The 25,466-nt window shown below is 40.1% G+C and overlaps 1 protein-coding gene across 6 annotated transcripts in view; it reads left to right on the plus strand.

The window, feature by feature from the left end:
• The first annotated feature begins 584 nt into the window (after positions 1-584).
• Positions 585-25,466, plus strand: part of MCOLN3 (mucolipin TRP cation channel 3) — a 42,075-nt gene continuing 17,193 nt past the window's right edge. For 2 of the 6 annotated variants that reach the window (XM_043878370.1, XM_043878375.1), the window contains exons 1-6: positions 585-1,156; positions 6,692-6,921; positions 11,149-11,316; positions 19,847-20,000; positions 21,389-21,473; positions 21,548-21,644. In XM_043878370.1, the coding sequence (XP_043734305.1) occupies positions 1,081-1,156; positions 6,692-6,921; positions 11,149-11,316; positions 19,847-20,000; positions 21,389-21,473; positions 21,548-21,644 (810 nt within the window). In that variant the 5' untranslated portion in view covers positions 585-1,080. Of the gene's footprint in view, positions 1,157-1,660; positions 1,833-6,691; positions 6,922-11,148; positions 11,317-19,846; positions 20,001-21,354; positions 21,474-21,547; positions 21,645-25,466 lie in introns of those variants that run through there. The other 4 variants (XM_043878371.1, XM_043878373.1, XM_043878374.1 and 1 more) reach the window with 4 other exon arrangements.

Raw genomic sequence — 25,466 nt, forward strand, 5'->3', positions numbered from 1 at the left:
GGGCTAAATTAACCTAACAGGATTCTTATTGAAAAAGAGCCAGGACAATCAGACATCACCTGGGGAAGGGTGGAAGATGAGGAACTTGATCATATATTGAGGATCATCAGATACTGGGGGAGGGGGGGTGTTCCTAGTTAAACTGACTTAGTAAAGTTCTTGCTAAAACTGGATTTTACAAGGAAGTGCACAGATGAGCCTAGGAGAAGGTTTCAGGAACCTGACTGAAGTCTGGCCAAGCAAAGAATCTTCACTTCAAGTATTTCCAGTCACATTTTTTTAAAGAGCTTTTCAGGGCTCTTTCAGACGCAACATCCGGTTTAGAAGAGCCTAGTCAACATCCAATAATTTCATAGCAATTCTCCCAAACTGAAAGGGTACAAGGCTCAAGTTTTAAATATCTTCCCCTTCCCGGTTTGCTTACAAAAATTGGAATAGAAGGCTGCTAGAGAGGACTGGGTACTCACATGCCTCCAGGCATTTGACATCCTGCCTGGCTCTTCTACGCACCCACCCTTCCCCGCAGCCCCAAGTAGAGAGAGGAAGCCAGGAGCCCACGCCCTCGCACCCGGGCAGCGCAACTCTGGAGCAACCTGAGAAACCCGAGGAGGGCGGAGAGGATCGTTTACACAGACGGGGAGGGGCGCGAAGGGAGTTAGGCGTCCAGAGACCGGATGGCCCCGGGCTAGTTCAGACGGCCTCCTGCGCCCCAGGTCCAGAAAGACCGCTGCAGAAAGGGGCGTGGGAGGGAGGGGAGCTGCGGAGGAGGGTCACGGGTTCACTCGGCCGGCGGAGGGAGGATGCCACCGCTGCTGGGCTCACGTCGAACCCCGGGCTGAGCTGGACTTCAGAGGCTTCTAGAGCCGGCTCACCTGCCGCGGCCCGAGCCGCGAAGTAGGCCCCCCACCGGTCCTCTCTGGCGCCCCGCTTCCCGCGCCGCGGCCGCAGGTGAGCCGAGCCCAGCCGCACCCGGAGGCATCAGGTGTCGTGGGAACGGCGCCCGCGGCGCGAAGGGAGAGCCCGCCCCGTCTCCAGCCATCCGTGATACCCGGCGGGAGGGTCGGGTGCGACGGCGGCGCCATGGAGGGGACACAGGAGGGAGCGGGGTGCGAGCTGCAGCGGTTCGGTCCCCCGGCTGCTCAGCAGCCCGCACAAGGTCAGTGGCGCCCCCGCAGTTGCGGGGACTCGGGCTGCGGCGCGCCGCCACCGGGAGGCCGGCCTCACCCGCGAGGCCTGGGAAGGGGGCGGCCTTCCGCGTGGTGCTCGGGGCTCGGTGGCGGTCTGCTGGTGGCACAGCCAACCTCTCCGGACTCGGAGTGCTGTTTTATTAGAAGGAATGGGGAGGATGTACTTGGGACCAAAGCCGGCGTCCCCGCGCGGGGAGAAAGCAGTCTCCAGTCGGTCGTGAAAGGAACTCGCGTCCTTGTCATCAACTGAGAGGCTCTTACTATTTACACGTATTCTTCGGCTTTAACTTTCTGCAGTTCACTACAATTAAGCCTCTGCAGTTCACTACAATTAAGCCTCTCCTCGCCCTGAATAAAGAACCTCAGGGTGTTCGTTTGTAGATTGTAAGAGCAAACCCAGCATCGCGGATCGACTCTCCTGACCCACGTCTCCACGAACCCTGAATCCTGCGCGGCGCCCGGGTGGGTGTGCAGGGTTTGGGGCGACTCGCCCTCAGCGGCGAGGGGTTCGGACAGTCTCCGTTTTTAAAAAGTGAGCCTTTAGACGGGCTTCTGTGACAGTAAAGCGAAGGTTTGCAGCGAGTTGAGCGGTCAGTCCTTGTGAATGGAACATCTTTTTCGTAAGCTTGGTGCGCGATGTGCTGAGTAAGTTAATTGTGGTTGGCTTCTTTTTCACTTTGTTCCTATGGGTTACTGTTACACGGCGTGTGGCTGGTTTGTTTATAGTTTAATTTTCCCTGTATCAAAAATAGAAAGGGCTGAATGTGAGCTCCAATCTGTCATTCACTAACAGAGGCTGTATTATCAACAGTTCCATTATTTTGTTACTGTTCGTGTGCGAATTTCCATGAACTGGCGTGAATCAGCTTCCTTATAAATCCCATAGATAGTGTCTTTAAATGCTGATGAAAACATTAATATACCCTTTTGAAGAAGGAAATAAAATGTTCTTGAGTGAAAATCCTAAGGGATTATCTTTTTTCTCTCCCTATGTCTTTATCTAGGAGTTACTGTACTCAGACTTGGACAGGCATTTAAACACACACAGCAACCATACTTTAATGAATTCTGTCATAATTACTTCACTCTGAAAGTGTATTGTATGTATTAGCACACTTTGACTCTTCCCCACATCCCAATCTCTGAGTAGAATTTTCGGTAAAAAATATCACACAAAATCAGCCTTTCTATTCTGTAAAAAAGAACACTAATGTCTGTAGTATTTTGTGGTATTTTATTTTGAAGAAGTTTCCATAATATCAAAATTAGTCTGAGGGACAGTCCAGGATAGGTTCCAGATTACAAAGTGACTTCTTTATCACTTTGGATAAGCTGACTATGAAGACAGTAAAACCAACCCTATCCCTTTCAAAGGGACAAAAAAAAAAAATTATGAAGTGCTTTGAAAAGTAAAATGTGCTATATAAATATAAAGGTCCTCCATAAAAAGCTAATGCAAGTGATGTTGCTGATTAGGATTTGGACTTAAATTGAGATTCTGAGTTCTCTGCAGACCTCCTTTGTAAGTCCCCTGAAGCTCACACTGCCTCTTAAGAATTTTGTTGGCTGTTTAGGAAGCTGCTATGTCTGCTGGGGCTGTAGGGAAAGTTAGGCTGATGGTTTAGTGTTAGACCCTATGCAAGGGCTTTATTTTCATTTTCTCACTAGAAACACATGAAGGTGTAGATATTCTTATTCCTATTTTGCAGAAGAGAAAACGGAGGCTCAGACAGGCTGAGTGACTTGTATAAGGTCACAGAAGTGTCTCAATGTAGAACCAGGATTAGAACCAAAACAGGATCTTTGTTCTCTACATCACATTTTTTACCTTTAACTCAATGGTTTAAAATTTTTTTTCATATAATCTGATAAAACTGTATCTCCCCAGGAAAATTGCCCATATCCATATATATACAAAATTTTGCACATAATTTCAGAGTCCAGCCTGCTTTCTGATACCTTTCCAGTGCTTTGAGGACACCCTACTCTGTCTGTTGCTGATTGAGGCAAAAAGCATATACATACTATATATTGGTATTATAATCTATTAACAGCAGCCCTTTGAACTTGGTAGTTTTCAATTGCGTAAAAATTCATTCAGTGACTGAAATAAAAAGAAAAATGACTTGCTATGTTCTAATTGATTCTGTAAACACCAAAATGCAGTTTATTTTTTTTATAGTTGTAATCACATTCTTTTTATTTTTTAAATTAAAAAAAATTTGTTTTATATTATAGTTGACTTAAAATGTGTTAGTTCCGGGTGCACAGCGAATTGGTTGTCGTACATATACATGTATCTATTGTTTTGTCAGATTCTTTTCTCATCTACATTATTACAGAATATTGAGTGGAGTTCCCTGTGCTACACAGGAGGTCCTTGTTGATAATTTTATTTATGTGGTGGTGGTGGTGGTGGTGGAGTCACTCAGTTCTGTCCGACTCTTTTCGACCCCATGGACTGTAGCCCACCAGGCTCCTCCGTCCGTGGGATTTTCCAGGCAAGAGTACTGGAGTCGGCTGCCATTTCCTTCTCCAGGGGATCTTCCCGACCCAGGGATCGAACCCGGGTCTCCCACATTGTAGACAGACGCTTTACCATCTGAGCCACCAGCAAAGTAGTGTATTTATGTTGGGGCTTCCCTGGTAGCTCAGTGGTAAAAGAATCTGCCTGAGATGCAGGGGACTTCGGTTTGACTCCTGAGTTGGGGAGATCCCCTGGAGGAGGAAATGGCAACCTACTCCAGTGGTCTTGACTGGGAGAATTCCATGGAAGGAGGAGCCTGGTGGGCTACAGTCCATAGGGTCACACAGAGATTAAGCGGCTGCAGCAGGGGCAGTATGTATATGTTAATCCCAACCTCCTAATTTAACTCTTCTCACCTTTCACCTTTGGTAACCATAAATTTGTTTTCTGTGACTGGAAGTCTGTTTCTGCTTTGTAAATAAATTCATTGTATGACTTTTTTTCCCCTTAGATTCCACATCTAAACAATATCACATGATATTTGTCTTTCTCTGATGTCATTTAGCATGATCATCTGTGGGTCCATCCATGTTGCTGCAAATGGAATAATTTTTTTTATGACTGAGTAATATTCCATATATGTATTCATGCCACATCTTGTTTACCTGTTAATATGTTGATGGATGTTTAGGTTGCTTCTATGTCTTGGGTATTGTAAACAGCACTGCAGTGAACATTGGGGTGCATGTATCCATTCTAACCATGGTTTTCTCCAGATATATGCCCTGTACTTGGATTGCTGGATCATATGGTAGCTCTGTTTTTAGTTTTTTAAGGTACCTCCATACTGTTCTCCATAGTGACTGTGCCAAATCACATTCTCTTCTGTAGTGTAGAAGGATTCTTTTTCTTCACACCCAGCATTTATGTTTGTAGATTTTTTGATGATGGCCATTCTGACTGGTGTGAGGTAACATCTTCATTGTAGTTTTTTTTTTTGATTGGAGGATAATTGCTTTATAGTGTTGTGTTGGTTTCTGCCGTACAACAACGTGAATCAGTCATAAGTATGCATATATCCCCTCCCTCTTGAGCCGCCCTCTCAATCCCCATAATCCCACCCCTCTAGATTGTCACATGGCACTGGGCTGAGCTCCTTGTGTTATATAGTGGCTTCCCACTAGCTATGCGTTTTACACATGATAGTGTATATATTTCTCAGTTCACCCCACTCTCTCTTTACCCCACTCTATCCACAAGTCTGTTCTGTATGTCTGCATCTTTATTTCTGCCCTGCAAATAGGTTTATCAGTACCATTTTTCTGAATTTAATATATATGTATTAATATGCAATATTTGTTTTCTCTTTCTGACTTAACTTCACTCTGTATAACAGGCTCTAGGTTTTGTCTGCCCTCAGTTCAACTGACTCAAATCTGTTCCTTTTTTATGGCTGAGTAATATTCCATTGTATATATGTACCACTTCTTTATCCATTCATCTGTCAGTGGACATCTAGATTGCTTCCATGTCTTGGCTGTTATAAATGCAATGAACTTTGGGGTACATATGTTTTTTGAATTATGGTTTTTTAAGGGTATGTGCCCATTAGTGGGCTTCCCTGGTGGCTCAGTGGTAAAGAACCCTCCCGTCAATGTAGGAGATGCAGGTTCTATCCCCAAGTCAGGAACATTCCTTGGAGAAGGAAATGGCAACCCACTCCAGTATTTTTGTCTGGAAAATCCCATGGACAGAGGAGCCTGACAGGCTGCAGTTCTCGGAGTTGCAAAAGAGTTGGACACAACTTAGTGACTAAAAAACAAACATGTTGGGGTTGCTGGGTCATATGGTAGTTTTATTCCTAGTTTTTTAAGGCACCTCTGTACTGTTCTCCATAGTGACTGTGTCAATTTACATTCCCATCAACAGTATAGGAGGTTTCACTTTTCTCTACACCCAGCGTTTATTGTTTGTAGGTTTTTTGATGATGGCCATTCTGTCTGATGTGGGGTGATACCTCATTGTAGTTTTGATTTGCATTTCTCTAATAATTAGTGATGTTGAGCTTCTTTTCACGTGCCTCTTGACCACCTGTAAGTCTTTGGAGAAGTGTCTATCTAGGTCTTTTGCCCATTTTTGATTGGGGTTGTTTGCTTTTTTATATTGAGCCACATAAGCTGCTTCTAAATTTTGGAAACTAATCCCCTGTTAGTCACATCGTTTGCAAATACTTTCTCCTATATATTTTTTAATATTTGTCCGTGGGTTGTCTTCTCATTTTGTGGTTTCCTTTGCTGTGCAAAAGCTTTTGAGTTTAATTAGGTGTCACATGTTTATTTTCGTTTTTATTTCCATTACTCTCAGAGACAGATCAAAAAGCATAACTGCGGCTATTTATGTCGAAGAGTATTCTGCCTGTGTTTTCCTCTAAGAGTTTAATAGTATCCAGTATTACCTTTGGGCTTTCCTGGTGGCTCAAAGGTTAAAGCGTCTGCCCGCAATGCTGGAGACCCGGGTTCAATCCCTGGGTCGGGAAGATCCCCTGGAGAAGGAAATGGCAACCCACTCCAGTATTCTTGCCTGGAGAATCCCATGGAGGGAGGAGCCTGGTAGGCTATAGGGAGGAGCCTGGTAGGCTACAGTCCACCGGTCACAAAGAGTCGGACACGACTGAGCGACTTCACTTTCAGTCTTACCTTTAGGTCTTTAATCCATGTTGAGTTAATTTTTGTATGTGTTAAGGAATGTTCTAATTTCATTCTTTTACAGGTATCTATCCAGTTTTCCCAGCACCGATTATTAAAGAGACTGTCTTTTCTCCATTGGGTATTCTTGCCTCCTTTGTGGTAGATTAGTTGACCATAGGGTTTACTTCTCGGCTTTCTGTCCTGTTCCTTGATCTTTGAAGGTGCAGTTTAGAACAGTGGTGCTCATTTGAAAGCAGATCTTTTCTTTGGACTCCATCAACTATCCTGCAAAAACAAAGAACATAGATGTTGCCTTTACTTACAGTTTTGTTTTGTTTTTTTCCTCCTAGAGATGGCAAATGCTGAGGCTGCTGTAAGTAACTGCAGCTCTCATGAAGAGGAAAATCGCTGCACTTTTAACCAGCATACATCTCCCTCTGAGGAACTTCTATTAGAAGACCAGATGAGACGAAAACTCAAATTTTTTTTCATGAATCCTTGTGAGAAGTTCTGGGCTCGAGGTAGAAAACCCTGGAAACTTGCCATACAGATTCTAAAAATTGCAATGGTGACTATACAGGTAGGCACCTCAGATCATGAGTTTATCTAAGTCTTCTTTTACTAACAAAGATGACTATGTGTTTTATTTTGTTTTTAGATAACTTTTTAACTATATGCCTCATAACAATAAATTAGGAGATATACAATCTTAAACCCTTCCTCTTCCATATTTGTGAAAGAAGACTTTTTTTTTCCCCCTAACTTGTTTCTTTTTTTTTTTTTGCCCCCCCCCCCCCCCCGTTTCTTTTCATCTTTCATTAAATTGTGATTTTACTCACATAGTGTAACTAGATTTCAGGAAAAGAAAATTTTAATATTTTGCTTTCAGTCAAGAAATTTAGCTGAAGGTTTCTAAACCAACTTTGGAAGCTAGCTATTGCCCAATTAGATAATTCTTTTTTTTCCTAGTTAGTTGCCTGAAAATTTCTCTCTCTCCATAATTATTTGGATTCTCATAGCCCTGTGATCATGTGAGCCCTGAAGTGGAAGAATGTGGAGCTGATTAAAAGAAGTAACATAGGTAGTGAAATACGAGACTTCATTTTGGGAAATGTTGAATCTCATTTCCTTGGCTTCTCTTAACATTTTGGGAGGAAATTATGTTTTGTGATTTTTTATATATATTTATGATTTACTCTTGTGAAGGTATGTTCCTGCTAGTGAGAGTAATTATCTCTTGTTTAAAGCAAAAGAGCAAAAATAAAAGCGCATTTTGATAGAAAAAATAGGTGATTTATTTTTTCTTAACTTGGTGAAAAATGCACATGTAAATAAATGACTGGTATGTAAGGAGAATTTTTTTAACTCTGAAATCACGCATCTTAGCTCATTATTGAGGACAAATTCTTCTCTATTGTGAGAAGCTGGCAATCATATGAAGTTGGTGAAATTCTTTTATTTATTTATTTTTTAATTGGAGGATAATTGCTTTACAATTTTGTGGTGGTTTCTGCCATATAGCAATGCAGATGAACCGTAATTATACATATATCCTCTCCCTCTTAAACCTTCCTCCCCTCTCCCACCCCTCTAGGTCATCAGAGCGCCAGACTGAACTCCCTGTGTTGTATACTTCTCACCAACTATCTGTTTTACACATGATAGTGTATATATGTTGATGTTACTTTCTCCATTCATTGAAGTTGATGAGATTTTTGCCTAAGTTTTTGATGCTAGATATTGTGTAAAGGAAGCTGAAATTTGAGTGATTATCTTGTTCCAAGACATTATTTTTGTTTAATTTCAACAATACTTCTATTGGATAAATACTGGACTCCTTCAGTTTACAGAATAAGGAGCTGATATTTATAAAGTTTTTTGAATGCCACATGACGAGTACTGACTAGTACGGCCAGTGGCAGAATTAATACTTTAGAGACATGTGCTCTTTCTAATTATCAACATAAAAATGATTGTTTGATTCCCAATATACTTGACAAGTTGGAATTGAAATTCTTAATTTCCAAGTGATAATGTATGTCACAATAGGGAAAGTATTTCTCTATGTTGTTTCTGATAAGTCAAAGGGGAAGCCTCTATCAGTTGAACATAAATATATTCTACTGGTAATGATAAGTACCACTTCTATGTTTACTGTGTTTCAAGCTAAAGAGCATCATAGTCAGTTCTTAAATCAGAGGTAGGTAGTGGATCCCCACTATACAGATGAGAACACTGATGTTTAGTGAAGTAAAATAACCTGTTATAGTCAGGAAACTAGAAGAGTAGAACTGAGACTCAAACTCATATTCTATTCTAAGACTTATGTTCTTAATTACTCCTAAATCATTTAGGGAGCTCCTCTTAACTTTCCTGTGTCTTCTAAGGCAGTCAAGAGGAAAATTGACTAACAGTTTAAGATGTTAAGCCTGTTAGTATTAAGCATATAAAAGGCATTTAGTAATTTTTTTTTTTTTTTAAGTAACTGAGGGTTTTTCCTAACAGACTCTTGAGAGTCCCTTGGACTGCAAGGAGATCCAACCTGTCCATCCTAAAGGAGATCAGTCCTGGGTGTTCATTGGAAGGACTGATGCTGAAGCTGAAACTCCAATATTTTGGCCACCTCATGTGAAGAGTTGACTCACTGGAAAAGACCCTGATGCTGGGAGGGATTGGGGGCGGAGGAGAAGGGGATGACAGAGGATGAGATGGCTGGATGGCATCACTGACTGTATGGACATGAGTTTGAGTAAACTCTGGGAGTTGGTGATGGACAGGGAGGCCTGGCATGCAGAGATTCATGGGGTCACAAAGAGTTGGACACGACTGAGTGACTGAACTGAGCTGAGTATTTACTTAATCTACATTGGAGCAATCTAGCAAATATTACATAAAGACTTTGAGCAACAGAGGGTGACTTGATGACAGATTTCCTCTTTTCAGGGAAAAGACGGTGGCATTTCTGTTAAGTTGGAGATTCTGTATCTGCAGCAGCAAAAGAAAGATGTTTGTGATGATAGGTAGCTTAGGAAAAGTTTCCCTTTTCCCACTGCCTGACCCAGTCTCTGATTTATAGCAGTTCTTTCTCTGCAGTGCCCCTCCTGTCTGCCCTTAGGTCCCTGAGGTCAGGGACTGTGTCTTCACATTGGATGCTTAGGACCTGGCTCAGTGCTGGCTTGTGGAGGCACTCATATATTTGCATGAATTGGTAAAAGTATCTTTGGAAATTCTCTGGAGGCTTTTTGATCATCAGCTTCAACAGATATAAAATCCCTGGACTATCAAGCCATCATCTTCCTAAGATTAAATAGGACACAGTTTAAAGAGACTCTTTAGAAATGGAAGTCAAGTTAGGTAAAGAGTGATGATGTGAGGGGACAGGGCATACATCACAAGGGTAGGTGAGAGGGGAAAGGATTGGTCTAACTGTCTCTGTTCTTCCCTGAAAAGATCCTGCATACTTTGTGTAGCATGATAGTGTAGTTAGAGCTTAGATTTAGTTTGTTAGACTTGGGTTCGAATTTTGACTATACACTTGCTACCGAGTGACCTTTAAAAATTATTTAACTTCTTTGAGTCTTTATGCATCTGTGAAGTGGGAGTATTAGGAACTATAATGTGGGATTGGTATGAAGAAAGTACCTGGAATAGTGGATGGAACATAGGTTTTCAGTGTTGTTCCCTTTTCTATGCAAAATATATGTTATCCCCTCACTTTGGGATCTAAGTCAGAGTGTATATTCTAAATTTATAGTGTGTGTGTGTGCACGCACGTGCATCAGAGAGAACAACAGAATTTCATGTAAAACTCTGGGGTCAGTCCTACATGAATATTAAGAATATGTTTAAAAGCTGAAAGTGAAAGTCACTCAGTCATGTCCAACTCTTTGCAAGCCCATGGACTGTATAGTCCATGGAATTCTCTAGGCCGAAATACTGGGGTGGATAGCCTCTCCCTTCTCCAGGGGATCTTCCCAACCCAGGGATCGAACTGGGGTCTCCTGCATTGCAGGTGAATTGTTTACCAACTGAGCTATAAGGGAAGCCCTAAGAATATATGTTAATATTAATTTAGAGATGAGTTGAAAGAATATTTTTATTTTTAGTCTTATTGTCATAGTTTTGGTAACTAGTCCTAGAAATATAGTTTGATTATAAGACTTAAACTTACATATTTCTCAGGTTTTATTGTACACCTGCTTCAAGCCTTCTTGATGTCCTGAAGAATTCATTTTGAAATCTTCTGCTTGCCCTTCAAGCTCCTGTACCATCTGACTTCAGTGTTTCTGCTCACATTTTTCCTCACTTTTTTTCTAATTGAATTATGCTGGTGTGTCCTCAGTGTCCCCTTCAAAGTGCTAAGTTCAACCAGACCTTCTTAGCCTTCTCCAGATGCTCCTCAAATGTCCCCTGCCCAAAGTTATGCACATACTACAGGGTTTCTATTATTCTTTCTTCCCTTAGGGAAACCTTCCAGCTTCCTTAGTCAAAGTTATCTTGCTTCTCTGAGCTAAAGAACTCCTAAAGGACTTCTCAGAGCTCCTAAAGTTTTTATTGGTGGGGACAGTGTCATAAGTGAGAAAGTACATGAAAGTAAATGTTGAAAATATGCAAAGTCAGTTTCTTTAGTTTAAAACTAGAAACCCACCTTATCTTTAAGGACAAATTAGTTCCCAACTACCAAAAGTTTAATTTCTATAGAATATATTAAGAATTAATTACATATTGAATCTTGAATAGATGAATTAATCATTTAGTGGAGACCTTTATTTCATTGCTGTTTCACCCTCTTTTTCTTTCTTTTAAGCTGATCTTTTTTGGCTTGAGTAACCAGATGGTGGTAGCTTTCAAGGAGGAGAACACTATAGCATTCAAGCACCTCTTCCTAAAAGGATATATAGACAGAATGGATGACACATATGCAGTGTATACACAAAGAGATGTGTATGATCAGATCGTCTTTGCAGTGAACCAGGTAAGTCAGGCACATGCATTCTTTACTGGGGAGAAAGATTTGGCTGGAGAATTGTTAGCAATGTGCAAAATGGAAGCTGACATTCTGGTGTACAAGGGTGAGCATTTTTTAATGAAATTATAAATGTTTTGTATGAAACCATTAATTTTTGTAACTTTGCCAACAAACTTTTACAAAACTCTAAGTTGAGAAGAGCTTTTGCTTAGTAATAGAGAGGCAGAAACTTCAAAGACTTAATTAAAAGAGTCAGATCTAGGGCTTGGCATAGGAACCTCAAAGGTTTCAAATTATTAACCATGACCTTGATTGTAAGTAGTCATTAGGTCTTCAGAGTTTATATGTTCAGGGACCCTTAAGAAACAATGAGATTATTAACCTCGCAGAATGTGTAGAGCAACCAAGACCTGAAATTCATTTAAAAAATAAGAAAGGCCTTTATGTCACATAAGGCAATGGTTCTATTATAACATTGATTAACTGCCTGAGAAAGGAAGCTTGTTTTTCATACATGTGGGTCAAATTTCTACTCTAAGTTTTTTTAATCAATTTGTTTTTGCTACAAACAAACAGTACTTTCTCAAGTCCGAAAATCTCCTATTTTGTAGGAATCTTTGGCAGCTTTCTTGACGTCAGCATTTCCAACCTGAGTTACTACTGCAGACAACATTTCTGCAGTACTAACTGCAGTATATATAAAAATTATAACTCTTCTTCAAAAATTGTTATAGTGTAATTCAGTTCAGTCACTCAATCGTGTCCAACTCTTTGAGACCCTATTAACTGCAGCACGCCAGGCCTCCCTGTCCATCACCAACTCCTGGAGTCCACCCAAACCCATGTCCATCGAGTCGGTGATGTCATCCAACCATCTCATCCTCTGTCGTCTCCTTCTCCTCCTGCCCTCAATCTTTCCTAGCATCAGGGTCTTTTCCAGTGAGTCAGCTCTTCGCATGAGGTGGTCAAAGTACTGGAGTTTCAGCTTTAGCATCAGTCCTTCCAATGAACACCCAGGACTGATCTCCTTTAGGATGGACTGGGTGGATCTCCTTGCAGTCCAAGGGACTCTCAAGAGTCTTCTCCAACACCACAGTTCAAAAGCATCAATTCTTCGGCACTCAGCTTTCCTTATAGTCCAACTCTCACATCCGTACATGACCACTGGAAAAACCATAGCCTTGACCAGACGGACCTTTGTTGGCAATGTAATGTCTCTGCTGTTTAATGTGTTGTTTAGATTGGTCATAACTTTCCTTCCAAGGAGTAAGCGTCTTTTAATTTCATGGCTGCAATCACCATCTGCAGTGATTTTGGAGCCCAGAAAATAAAGTCAGCCACTGTTTCTACTGTTTCCCCATCTCTTTGCTATGAAGTGATGGGACCAGATGCCGTAATCTTAGTTTTCTGAATGTTGAGCTTTAAGCCAACTTTTTCACTCTCCTCTTTTGCTTTCACCAAGAGGCCTTTAGTTCTTCTTTACTTTCTGTCATAAGGGTGATGTCATCTGTGTATCTGAGGTTATTGATATTTCTCCCAGCAGTCTTGATTCCACCTTGTGCCTCCTCCAGCCCAGCGTTTCTCATGATGTACTCTGCATATAAGTTAAATAAGCAGGGTGACAATATACAGCCTAGACGTACTCCTTTTCCTATTTGAAACCAGTCTGTTGTTCCATGTCCAGTTCTAACTGTTGCTTCCTGACCTGCATCTAACTGTTGCTTCCTTCCCGAGAAACCTTGACAGGTTTCTCAAGAGGCAGGTCAGGTGGTCTGGTATTCCCACCTCTTTCAGAATTTTCCAGTTTATTGTGATCTACACCGTCAAAGGCTTTGGCATAGTCAATAAAACAGAAATAGATGTTTTTCTGGAACTTTCTTGCTTTTTCGATGATCCAGTGGATGTTGGCAATTTGATCTCTGGTTCCTCTGCCTTTTCTAAAACCAGCTTGAACATCTGGAAGTTCACAGTTCACGTATTGCTGAAGCCTGGCTTGGAGAATTTTGAGCATTACTTTACTAGCGTATGAGATGAGTGCAATTGTGAGGTAGTTTGAGCATTCTTTGGCATTGCCTTTCTTTGGGATTGGAATGAAAACTGACCTTTTCCAGTCCTATGGCCACTGCTGAGTTTTCCAACTTTGTTGGCTTGTTGAGTGCAGCACTTTCACAACGTCATCTTTCAGGATTTGAAATAGCTCAACTGGAATTCCATCACCTCCACTAGTTTTGCTTGTAGTGATGCTTCCTCAGGCCCACTTGACTTCACATTCCAGGATGTCTGGCTCTAGGTGAGTGATCACACCATCGTGATTATCTGGGTCTTGAAGATCTTTTTTATACAGTTCTTGTGTGTATTCTTGCCACCTCTTCTTAATATCTTCTGCTTCTGTTAGGTCCATCCCATTTCTGTCCTTTATTGAGCCCATCTTTGCATAAAATGTTCCCTTGGTATCTCTAATTTTCTTGAGGAGATCTCTAGTCTTTCCCATTCTGTTGTTTTCCTCTATTTCTTTGCAGTGATTGCTGAGGAAGGCTTTCTTATCTCTCCTTGCTGTTCTTTGGAACTCTGCATTCAAATGGGTATATCTTTCCTTTTCTCCTTTGCTTTTCACTTCCCTTCTTTTCACAGCTATTTGTAAGGCCTCCTCAGACAGTCGTTTTGCTTTTTTGCATTTTTTTTTCTTGGGGATGGTCTTGATCACTGCCTCCTGTACAATGTCAGGAACCTCCATCCATAGTCCATCAGGCACTTTGTCTATCAGATCTAGTCCCTTAAATCTATTTCTCACTTCCACTGTATAGTCATAAGGGATTTGATTTAGGTCATACCTGAATGGTCTAGTGGTTTTCCCTACTTTCTTCAATTTCAGTCTGTATTTGGCAATAAGAAGTTCATGATCCGAGCCACAGTCGGCTCCCGGTTTTGTTTTTGCTGACTGTATAGAGCTTCTCCCTCTGTGACTGCAAAGACTATAATCAATCTGATTTCAGTGTTGACCATCTGGTGATGTCCATGTGTAGAGTCTTCTCTTGTGTTGTTGGAAGAGGGTGTTTGCTATGACCAGTGTGTTCTCTTGGCAGAACTCTATTAGCCTTTGCCCTGCTTCATTCTGTACTCCAAGGCCAAACTTGCCTGTTACTCCAGGTGTTTCTTGACTTCCTACTTTTGCATTCCAGTCCCCTATAATGAAAAGGACATCTTTTTTGGGTGTTAGTTCTGTAAGGTCTTGTAGGTCTTCATAGAACCATTCAACTTCAGCTTCTTCAGCATTACTGGTCGGGGCATAGACTTGGATTACCCTGATATTGAATGGTTTGCCTTGGAAACGAACAGAGATCATTCTGTCGTTTTTGAGACTGCATCCAAGTACTGCATTTCAGACTCTTTTGTTGACCATGATGGCTACTCCATTTCTTCTAAGGGATTCCTGCCCACAGTAGTAGATATAATGGTCATCTGAGTTAAATTCACCCATTCCAGTCCATCTTAGTTCACTGATTCCCAGGATGTCGATGTTCACTCTTGTCATCTCCTGTTTGACCACTTCTAATTTGCCTTGATTCATGGACCTAACATTCCAGGTTCCTATGCAATATTGCTCTTTACAGCATCAAACCCTGCTTCCATCACCAGTCCCATTCACAACTGTGTGTTGTTTTTGCTTTGGCTCCATTCCTTCATTCTTTCTGGAGTTATTTCTCCACTGATCTCCAGTAGCATATTGGGCATCTACCGACCTGGGGAGTTCATCTTTCAGTGTTGTATCTTTTTGCCTTTTCATACTGTTCATGTGTGTAATTTTCATATTCATAGTGTAATTAGGGCTTTTCATTTTCCCAGAGACAAACTGTAGGATAAAATACATATTTGTGACACTAAGGCTTTCTGATGACATTCAGATTACAAAAATTGTCCAGAAATCTATAATAATAGAAGTAAACTACATGCATTGTTAAATAGAATTACATCCTACAGTTTGTAAGGTCAAATAGTAGTAAAATTCTGGAGATACTAAGTTTTGAGACTCTTGTTTTAAGATTACTAAGTTTATCTAAATTACTCTGAAGCAAATTAGTAATTTGTTTTTGACCGGAGGAGTGGGTAGAGGCAAGAGATAAACAGTTCGATAAATTCTTCCTAAAACATTTTTACCTCTATTATTAAGGTTAAAAGCAGTAGTAAAGATATAGTATTTGGCATTCAGGCAGTTCTGTTTATCAGATTTCTTTTTTCTTTACAGAATTGCATGTAGGTAGATTCCTTGTGCTAGTAAATAGGTAAATACTATTTTGGGGTAGAGTTTACCTTGGGCAAGTGACTCCCTACCATCTATCAAGCACTATCATGCGTTTTAAACAAGGTAAAAAAGTATCTTAACCATAATATTAGTGAATAAAGTTTTTGTGGTTAATAAGGTCAGTTATTCTACATGATTCCAGAGAAGTGAATAGGGAAAACATGGACTGATATGAAAGAAACATCTTTGTCTGCTGTAAGGAAATACCCTGATAGTTGAGGTGATAGTCACCAAGAACTGACAGGTAAGACAGTAGCTTCTCAGCCTAAGCTTAGAGTTATATCCATGACTAGTTTTCCTGAAGAGTGGAGCCCTAAAATGTCATCTAACTGAATAATCTCTAGGGCTTATCCTGATTTAACACTGGTTGTCACAGCATCACTCTTGTTTAGTATGTCTATTTATGTATTGGAGTGTCAAAGACCAAGTTATTTTAATACTGTATCCTGGCTTTTACCAATCACGTTTGGGTCGACTTTACTGGGTTCCTTCTTTCAGCTGCCTCTTGACTTAGGGCAGTCCTCAAAGGTCTGTCCTTTTCCTACAGAATTTCCCCCATCGTCACCCATCGCCAAGACAGATGTTTCCAAAACAGTTGCTCACACTGTTGTGTGAAGTGTTGTGCTCACACTGTTGTGTGAAGAGAGCTCACAAGCTCCTCAGAATCATTCTGTTCAAAGCAGGTGCATATTCTCTTCCCACCTACTTCTCAGAGCTGCTTCTCTTTCTGATCAGTTGCTTAGATTTAAAGGTCTCAGGATCTTGGGACCACTTACTTTTTCAGCTCAAACACAGTCTATAAATCCCTACTTCTAGTTGGTTACCCTCTTTCCCTCCCACCTGTTCTACCAGTTCTTGGCAGTTTATTCTAAATGATTCACCTGAAATCACAGATCTGACTACGGGGTACTCCTCATTTCATAATAGTGTTCAGTGCCATATATTAATATATTTATTCCATGAAAATGGAGGTACATACCAGGCACTCAGATGTTTGTGAATGAATGAATGAGCTCAAAAGATTCATGTGTTCAGATCAGATAATCACAGGGAGACCACAAAAAAATGCATCTGTAATCAAGGAACAAGCTGTTTAATCTGCTTTACTTTGGGTGCCACATTTCTCAGGTAAGGATTTTTATGTGTTTTTATATAGTCTCCCAAAGGATGCCCTAGGACCCATGAATCTGTGTGAAAAACTAGTTCTTTCAAGGTGGAGCTGCAGAGGCAAGTGGGGGCAGGTGCCAGGCTCATCAGAGCCCGACAGAAGTCACAGCCGCTTCGGTGCCCCCTTAGTCAGCGCTGCCGGTCACCTGCCTTTCAGTGACGGTCCTACACCACCTGCCACTCCCAGAGTCTTCTGACTCAGGCTCCAGATTGGCCCTTTAGCTGGCCACAGTTCTGCTACTTGCCCCTGACCGTTGTTGACTGGAAAAAAAAAGCATAGCCTAAAAGTTGAGATTTATGTTTTATTCAAGGACCTCACCGAGGACTGTAGTCCAGGAAGGCAGCCTCTCAGGTAGCTCTGAGAGACTATTCCAAAGAGGGTTTTTGCAGAAAACAAAATAAAAACCATGTAGTGGAACATCAAAAGATTACTGCTAATCACAAAAAAACAGATATCTCAAGCTAATAATTTTCTGGGATATGAATCTGGCCTAATGGCAGTTATTCCTTTGATATACATCTTAACCATCCAGGACAAGTATTCTGTTTTTCTCCATCCTGAATTCCCCTCAGGGCATACCCTCAGCACCACTACAGTGGCTGAAGGCTTGATGGCTGGCAACACTTGTTGTTTATGGGAATGGCAGGCAACACTCTTTGTCCACACCATCCAGCTCTGCAGGTGCTCAGACCTCACGTGCTAAGTCACTTCTCCAACTCTTTGTGACCCTATGGATAGTAGCCCACCAGGCTCCTCTGTCCATAGGATTCTCCAGGCAAGAATCCTGGAGTGGGTTTCCATTTCCTCCTCCAGGGGATCTTCCCAGCCTAGGGATCAAACCTGAGCCTCTTACATTGGCAGGCAGGTTCTTTACTGCTAGCGCCTGGGAAGCTGTCAAACTCTATAAGGAGCCTTATTAAGATAGCAAGGAAGTCTGGCTGTAGAATCGCTTATAAAAATAGCATGTACCCGAAGGCCTACAGCTTGGATCTTTTGTGTTTCAAGACCTTATAAGGTTTAAGACACAAGTTTCTATGATAGGAGGTTCAGATCTTTAAGTAATTCCTGTCTGGACTGCTCCATAGGGAGGGGCCCTCAGAAGGGCTACAGGGGCCCAAACAAGTGTGACCCCTGCATGCCTTTCTGGCTTTACTGCCTGTTACATGTCTCACATTTCAGGCGTTGGTCTCCGTGGTACCTTACCACATTCAATATCTTTTACTTCTTTTTTCATTTAATATATTGTATTCCTCTTACTCCCCCATGTCCCAATATAAAACTACCAATTGGACTCTGAGTAGCTTTAGAAAGACTTAAGGCACTTATTTCCTTGTATGGGAAATATCTCAGAACTAAATATGTCTAGCATTACACTATTTCCTCTAGATGCAGGACATAATACTATTTAATGATTTATGCAGCTTAATTACATTACTATAGATTTCTGGCGCGTTTTCCCAGTCCCAGTGCTAGCAGAAATGTTGGTGCCATAACAAATCCTATCCTAGCAGTTTACCATCTTCCTGTATGTAGATGAGCTCTAGTGGGTGAAGATCCTTTATCATATTATAGTAGTTTTTCACCTCACCATTAACTTGACAAATATTTGAGCATGTCCTCTGTGTACTCTTGCCTGAAAGCTGGGTTTGCCTCTTAGTGGATGTTGAGCAAAAAGCCAGAAATCAGAAGGAAGGATTTATTAGTTGCAGCAAATAAGGAGAACACCAGGGATCTTTCTCAAAGCAGTGTCTCCTGGGACAGTAAAATTGGGAAACTTTTAAGTTAAGGACACCTGCATATTTATGAAGGGGCTTGGGCAGTCGACAAGTCCAAGTTTTAGTTGATTGAAGTCATGAGGGTCAGAAAAGGTTGTGTTACGGGCTAATCTTTACCACTGAAACAGAACTGGGAATCTTTACAGTGGATGTGTTATCTATGCTGTTGTTACTTCTCTTGTCTGATAACAGTCATTTGTTTCTATGTTCGTTTGTCCCCTTAATATTATTAATTACTGAGGTCCTTAAGGACCAGCATTTGATCCAAAAAGGCTGAGGCCAAAAATGGCTTCTCTTAAAACAGTCACCCGTATTCTCTTTCTCCAAGGACCCGCCCCCTGCCGAGCCTATCTGCTTACAATATGGTTCTAAGTGCTGAGGTTAGTGCAGTGGGCTTAATAAATTCCTTGCCCTGTGGAACTTAGATTCTAATGGAAGAGATGGATTTTAAACAAATTTAGCAAGATAATTTGATTTCCAACAGTGATGACTGCTGTGAAAAAAAAATTAGGTGGCATAAAACATGAACAGTGGTCTCAAGATGATCAGAAAAGGCTTCTCTGGGGACTTGAGGTCTGAGGAAGAATATTTCAGGCTGAAGGAGTGGCAACAGCGAAAGCCCTGGAGGCTGGAAAACATTTAGTATGTTTAAGGCAAGTGTGCAAAGGAGTGAGGGAAGAGGCAGAGGTACGGCTTTCCAGGCCCTGGAAAAGAGCTTTTAAGTTTATCCTGAGACACAGGAAATTATGGGAGGACTTTCAGTAGGGGAATATTGCTTAAAACTGACTAAGCTGTATTCTTGCAAAGATAAAGATTAACAAAAAATTATCTTTAGACAAAGTTTTGCTGGTTAGTCTGGAACAGTTTTATCCCACTTCCTGTAATATAGTAAAGCAGAACTCTTGACTAGAGAAAATAGTTCAAAGATAAAGTTTGTACTCACATTAAATGTAAAAGTCACTTCCTAAACATAGTTCTTTAAAGGAGGAAAGAACTTGAAATGTTATTTAAGGTTAAATTCAGCCTTTAATTTTGCAGGTAAGAAAGCAGAGGCTGATAAAGTTTGTGACTTGCTCACAATCACAGAAATGAGACTTGAACCCCAAACTCTAATTCACAAGTGCTCTTTGCCCTCTGCCATCCCAGTGCACGGTAGCATGTCAATTACTTTCCAGTCTCCACCTGGACAGGAGGTGGGAACCTACCGTTTCAAAGGCAGGGAGGGAGGGGAATCATGGCTTCACTTCTGACTGGCTGGATGCTCTCATTTTCTGTTTCTCTTTTTGGTTGAAGTACTTGCAGCTATGCAACGTCTCAGTTGGGAATCATGCATTCGAGAACAAGGGAACGGAGCAGTCGGCCCTGGCAGCCTGCTGGCACTTCTACAAGCAAGGAAACATCTATCCTGGAAATGATACCTTTGACATTGACCCAGAAATTGAAACTGGTGATATTCTTCTATAAGCTAGAACTTCCATTTTTAACTCCTTGATTTAAAGTCAGTAATTTCATCTCTGAAAATATTGATTTGGCCTGTGCTATTAGGTCATAGTAAGAACAATATCAGTTATGCCAGGTACTTCACTATAGCTCATGATTCTTAAACAAACCAACAAACAAAAAATCAACAAGACAAGCTTATTATTATCCTCATTTTACAGAAGACTGAAGTGTGGCTCAGAAGGTTTAATAATCTGCTCAGGTGGACCTACTGAGAGATAGTGCTGAAATTTGACCCAGGCTGTGCTCTTGGCCATTTTATTCCACAACCTCTCTTCTGGATAAGCCAGTTTAAAAGATAGATATTGCCCTTATAAAACAAATGTTTGCAAATTCTTGAGTATATAATATATAAAACTTTGTCCCCTCAATAGTACTTCACTGTTCAGTATCTTTGGGGGTAAGTTGAGGAGTAATGAGATTCCCTCGTAGCTCAGTCAGTTAGAGATATGCCTGCAGTTCAGGAGACCTGGGTTCAGTTCCTAGGTCAGGAAGATCCCCTGGAGAAGGAAATAGCAATCCACTCCAGTATTCTTGCCTGGGAAATCCCATGAACAGAGGAGCCTGGCGGGCTACAGTCCATGGAGTTGCAAAGAGTCAGACACAACTTAGCAGCTAAACCACCACCAGTGAGAACCAGAATTTAGAATAGCATAGCTTATTCCTATTAGCAAAGTTCTATTTACAGTTTGTACCTAAAACATTAGCTTAGGTCATTGAGTTAAAAAGTAAGTACTTTCAGCAATAGCCACTGGGATTTTTTTCTTTGAGAATAATAAATATTTAATAGTTAATAATAAATTATAATAAATAAATAATAATTAATAAATAATTAATAATTAATAGTAACTATAATAAAGGATTATAGTACTGATTAGTAAAAACCTTCTAAGATGCTGTCTTCCTTTTTTTAAAAGTGTTTATTGAGGGAAAATTGTCAACGCATAGTATTTTTTAAAAATACATACTTTAAACATAGAAAATTTTATCTTAGACACTCTAGGTACTTCAAATGTATGCATAGGAATCAAAAAGAGAGGGGCCTCAAAATTTAGGCTGAAAAAGACAGAAAGGAAGATGGCCTTCTATACCAGATTAGTGAAATAGAGTTCAGATCTTCCTCTACCTCCATCCACTCAAGAAATGTTATAGTCACATCTTACAAACAAATAAAAGTCATTGTAACCATGTGGTATGGATGTTTAGATTTAAAAATCTTAATTCACAAAAATGCCAGAATCTGAATATTCAGTTTTCATTAGATGATCCTTTCAAGATGCAGTTTTCTGTGTTTATTTCAGGTGCTATATTATGTTTTGTTCCTTTCTATGGCAGAATGTTTATTTGTGGAACCAAATGAACCTTTTCACATTGGAACACCAGAAGAAAATAAACTCAACTTAACACTGGACTTTCACAGGTGAGGGAGGCGGGTGGGAGGGAACTCCTGTCCGTGTGTGCGTTTTCACCGCACTAAAATCTCCTGTTTTCCAGACTCTTAACAGTGGAGCTGCAGTTCAAACTGAAGGCCATTAACCTGCAGACCATTCGTCATCATGAGCTCCCGGACTGTTACGACTTTACTCTGACTGTGAGTGTGGGCTGGGCTAATTTGATTCCTGTCTGGAGAAAAATGGTTTTATCTAGTTATGTGTTCCATCTGCTTGTGTTGAGGGTTGATCAACTGTATAGGGTGTTCTTGTCCTAATTGGATATGCACAGAGGAGACATTGGTTCAGCTAGCTCTGTTAGGCCTTTCTTAACTGCATTTTCACTTTCCGAGGTTTTAGTTATCATGTTCAACCTCTGTCTGAAAACATTTAGTGGGAAAATTCCAGAAATAAACCACTCATGTATTTTAAACTGCTTGTCATTCTGAGTAGCATAATGAAAACTTTCTGACCCTCCTCAGTATGAATCATCCTTTGGTCCAGTGTATACCATCCATTAATCACTCAGTAACCCTCTCAGTTATCTACATATCACAGTACTTGTGTTCAAATAATCTTTATTTTACTTAAGAATGGCCCCAAAGCTGGTGATTCCAATATGCCAAAGTATTTCTTTAGGTGAAAAACTGAAAGCTCTTAACTTAATGAAGACAGAAAACCAATTGTTTGTTGAGATTGCTTAAGCTACAAGAAGAAGAAATCTATACGTGACATTGTGAAGAAGGAAAAAGAAATCCATGCTAGTTTTACTGTTGCAGCTCAAACTGCAAAAATTATGGCCACAGTGTGATAAGTGTGTAGTTAAGATGGAAAAAGGCATTTAATTTGTACAAGATACTTAGACCACATTCATGTAACTTTTATTATAGTAGTATATGTTATAATTTTCCTATTTTATTATTGTTGTTTATTCGCTAAGTCATGTCTGACTCTATTGTGACCCCATGGACTGTAGACTCCTCTGTCCATGGATTTCCCAGGCAAAAATACTAGAGTGGGTTGCCATTTCCTCCTCCGGGGGATCTTCCCAACCCAGGGATTGAACCTGTGTCTCCTGCATTTCAGGTGGATTCTTTACCACTGTACCACCAGGGAAACCCTTTTTTAAAAAATTATTATTATTATTGTTTTTACTCTCCTGTGCCTAATTTATAAACTTGATCAAAGGTGTGTATGTATAGGAAAAAATATTATATATGAAGTTTGGTATTATCTGTGATTTCAGGCATCCGCTGGGGATCTTGGATAAAGGGGAGGGACTCTTGTACCCACTTGTTTAGTTGTTAATCATTGGTCTTCTATACCTCAATGTAAGTTCTCTGAGGGCAGGGACCTTGTCTTGTTCACTGCTGAGTCTTCAGGATGAGGAACAGCACCTGGCAAATACAAAAAGAACAGAGGTTTGTAGGTTTGTATGGTTAGCTCTCAGTAGTCGGTGGCAGTCTGCTTAAGGTCATTGCCAAGGGTTCTTGCTGCTGAGTTTCCTCACTGTGGATATTTGCAGCCTATGGAAGTTATTGCTCACAGTGCCTCCTGCATGCTGCCTCTGAAAGTTCTGGTTAGTTTCCTCTTCTCTGTATTCCAGTTGCAGATGGAGCTTTGATGCTCTCTATGGAGCACAAGATGCCTCTCATGCTGGTTCATCACCTCACAAGGATCAGAGTCAGTAACGCAATGCTGAGGGGCACATGCAGGACAGCATTTGATAACGGCTTGCCTTCATATGGTCCAGATTTCTTAGTACCACAGTAGTAGTTTGTATCAAAAGTTATGTCCATGATACTCAACTAATTGGCTGTTAGAAATAAAATTTTCAGAAATTGAGATTAAAAATATTTTAGGATGTAGTATAATATAATTATGCATATTGTTTAATAAGAAAAAGCACTAATTCTGTAAGACTATATTTAGGCTACACATTTTGATCTTAACAGTAACCAGCAAGTTGTGAGTTTTCAAAATTACATGATTTTTTAAAAAATTGAGCTGTTATCCACAGTCTTCTCTCTCACTGTCTGCCTCTCTCTTATAGAGAAATGATACTTTTAAAAAGCCTTATAATCTTTTAAGGCTTTGGTCAACTGAGACCTTCTTCATGGACCTCTTTGTGATTCCTCAGTTAGAAATACATTCTGTGCTCTGAAGCCCTAGATTTTGTTTTTGTTTTTTATTGTATGTCTTACTACCTTCTCCTTTAAGTTTTTCTAGATGTCTATCACCAGCTCCACTAGAATGAAAGTTCCCTGTTAGAAATACATTCTGTGCTCTGAAGCCCTAGATTTTGTTTTTGTTTTGTATTGTATGTCTTACTACCTTCTCCTTTAAGTTTTTCTAGATGTCTATCATCAGCTCCACTGGAATGAAAGTTCCCTGAAGGCAGGAGCTGTTTTATCTTTTCATCTCTCAGAAAATATAGTAGGTGACTCTGATATTTGTTGAATATGCAAGCAAAAGACTAGTGAAATGTAGATCTTTTCCCATGACACATTACAATGTGAAAGCATCCTGGCCTTTAGTCACATGCAGATGTTATATTTTTGCCATTCTTGGAGAATTATCCCCAGCTATGTCTGTTCATTGTGTATTTAGCAGTACATCTCATAGAACTGTGGTGGAAACTATATCCTATCAGGTAATTTGATAATAAAAGCCATTAGCGTGACTTCTGCCATAAATAAGCATGAACTGTGGTAGTATATCCCTGATGTAAAATACAAGGCTTTGGAGTCAAACAAATGTAGAGTTTAATGTTAGCTTACCAGTTAGTAGCTATGTAATTTTAGGCAAATTATTTAATTGGTGTGAGCCTCAGTTTTCTCATTTGGAAAACCAAATTAATGCCCACCTACCTGACAAAATTGTTGTCAAGATAAAACATAGCACATATGAAGGACCTACCAAATTATCTGGTGTGTGGTAGATGTTTGATTCAACAGCTATTTACTAAGGTTATCTTGTGTGTGCCCAGTTGGGTTCATAATATAAAAGTAGTGCATTAGCATTCATTCATAGGAGTTTGATGAATTCTTGCAACTTGTATTTTGAAGCTCTTTATTAAGTGTATAGACATCTAGGGTTTTTTGTGTTCACTTGAACTGACTTTTTTTATCATTGTGAAATGGCACTTTTTAACCCTTATCATATTCTTTGCTCTAAAATTTACTTTGATGTTAATATAACCATTCCAACTTTCTTATAACTAGTGTTAGCATGGCATATCTTTTTTCATCCTTTTAAATTATTTGTATCTTATATTTAAAGTAGGTTTCTTGTTACACAACATATAGTTGAGTCTTGCTTTTTTAATCCAACCTAGCAATCTCTATCTTTTAATTAAGGTGCTTATATCATTTAAATTGCATGAAATTATTAATATGGTTTCTTTCTTTTTCTGCCTTCTTTTGGATTAACTGAGTGTTTTTTTAGGATTCCAGTCTATCTCATATGTTAGCTTATTAGCTATAACTCTTTTTTGTGTTATTTTATAGTTTATAGTACACCTATTTAACTTATTACAGCTTACTTACTTTTTTTTTTTTTTACAGCTTACTTTCAAGTGATGGTGTGCCAGTACATGTACAACATAAAAACCACCTGGCATGGTTTTCTTTCTGCATAAAGGGCTTCCTTTAATATTTCTTATAATGCAGATCTGCTGGTAATAAGTTCTTTCAGCTTCTGTATGTCTGAAAAAGTATTTCACCTTTGATTTTTAAAGGTAGTTTCACGAGGTGTAGACTTCTAGCCTGGCTGTTTTTACCCTGGAACTTTAAAGATTTTGCTCTTTTGTTTATATTGTTTCTGATGAGAAATCTGCTGTCTTCTTCATCTTTGTTCTTCTGTATGGGATGTATTTCTGCACCCTCTGGATGCTTTTAAAATTTTTCTCTTCATCTCTGATTTCAATGGTTTGATTCTGATATACCTTTATGTAGTTTTCTTCATGTCTCTTATATTTGGGG

The sequence above is a fragment of the Cervus elaphus genome, chromosome 20 (assembly GCF_910594005.1).
Source record: "Cervus elaphus chromosome 20, mCerEla1.1, whole genome shotgun sequence".
Taxonomy (NCBI): Eukaryota; Metazoa; Chordata; class Mammalia; order Artiodactyla; family Cervidae; genus Cervus; species Cervus elaphus.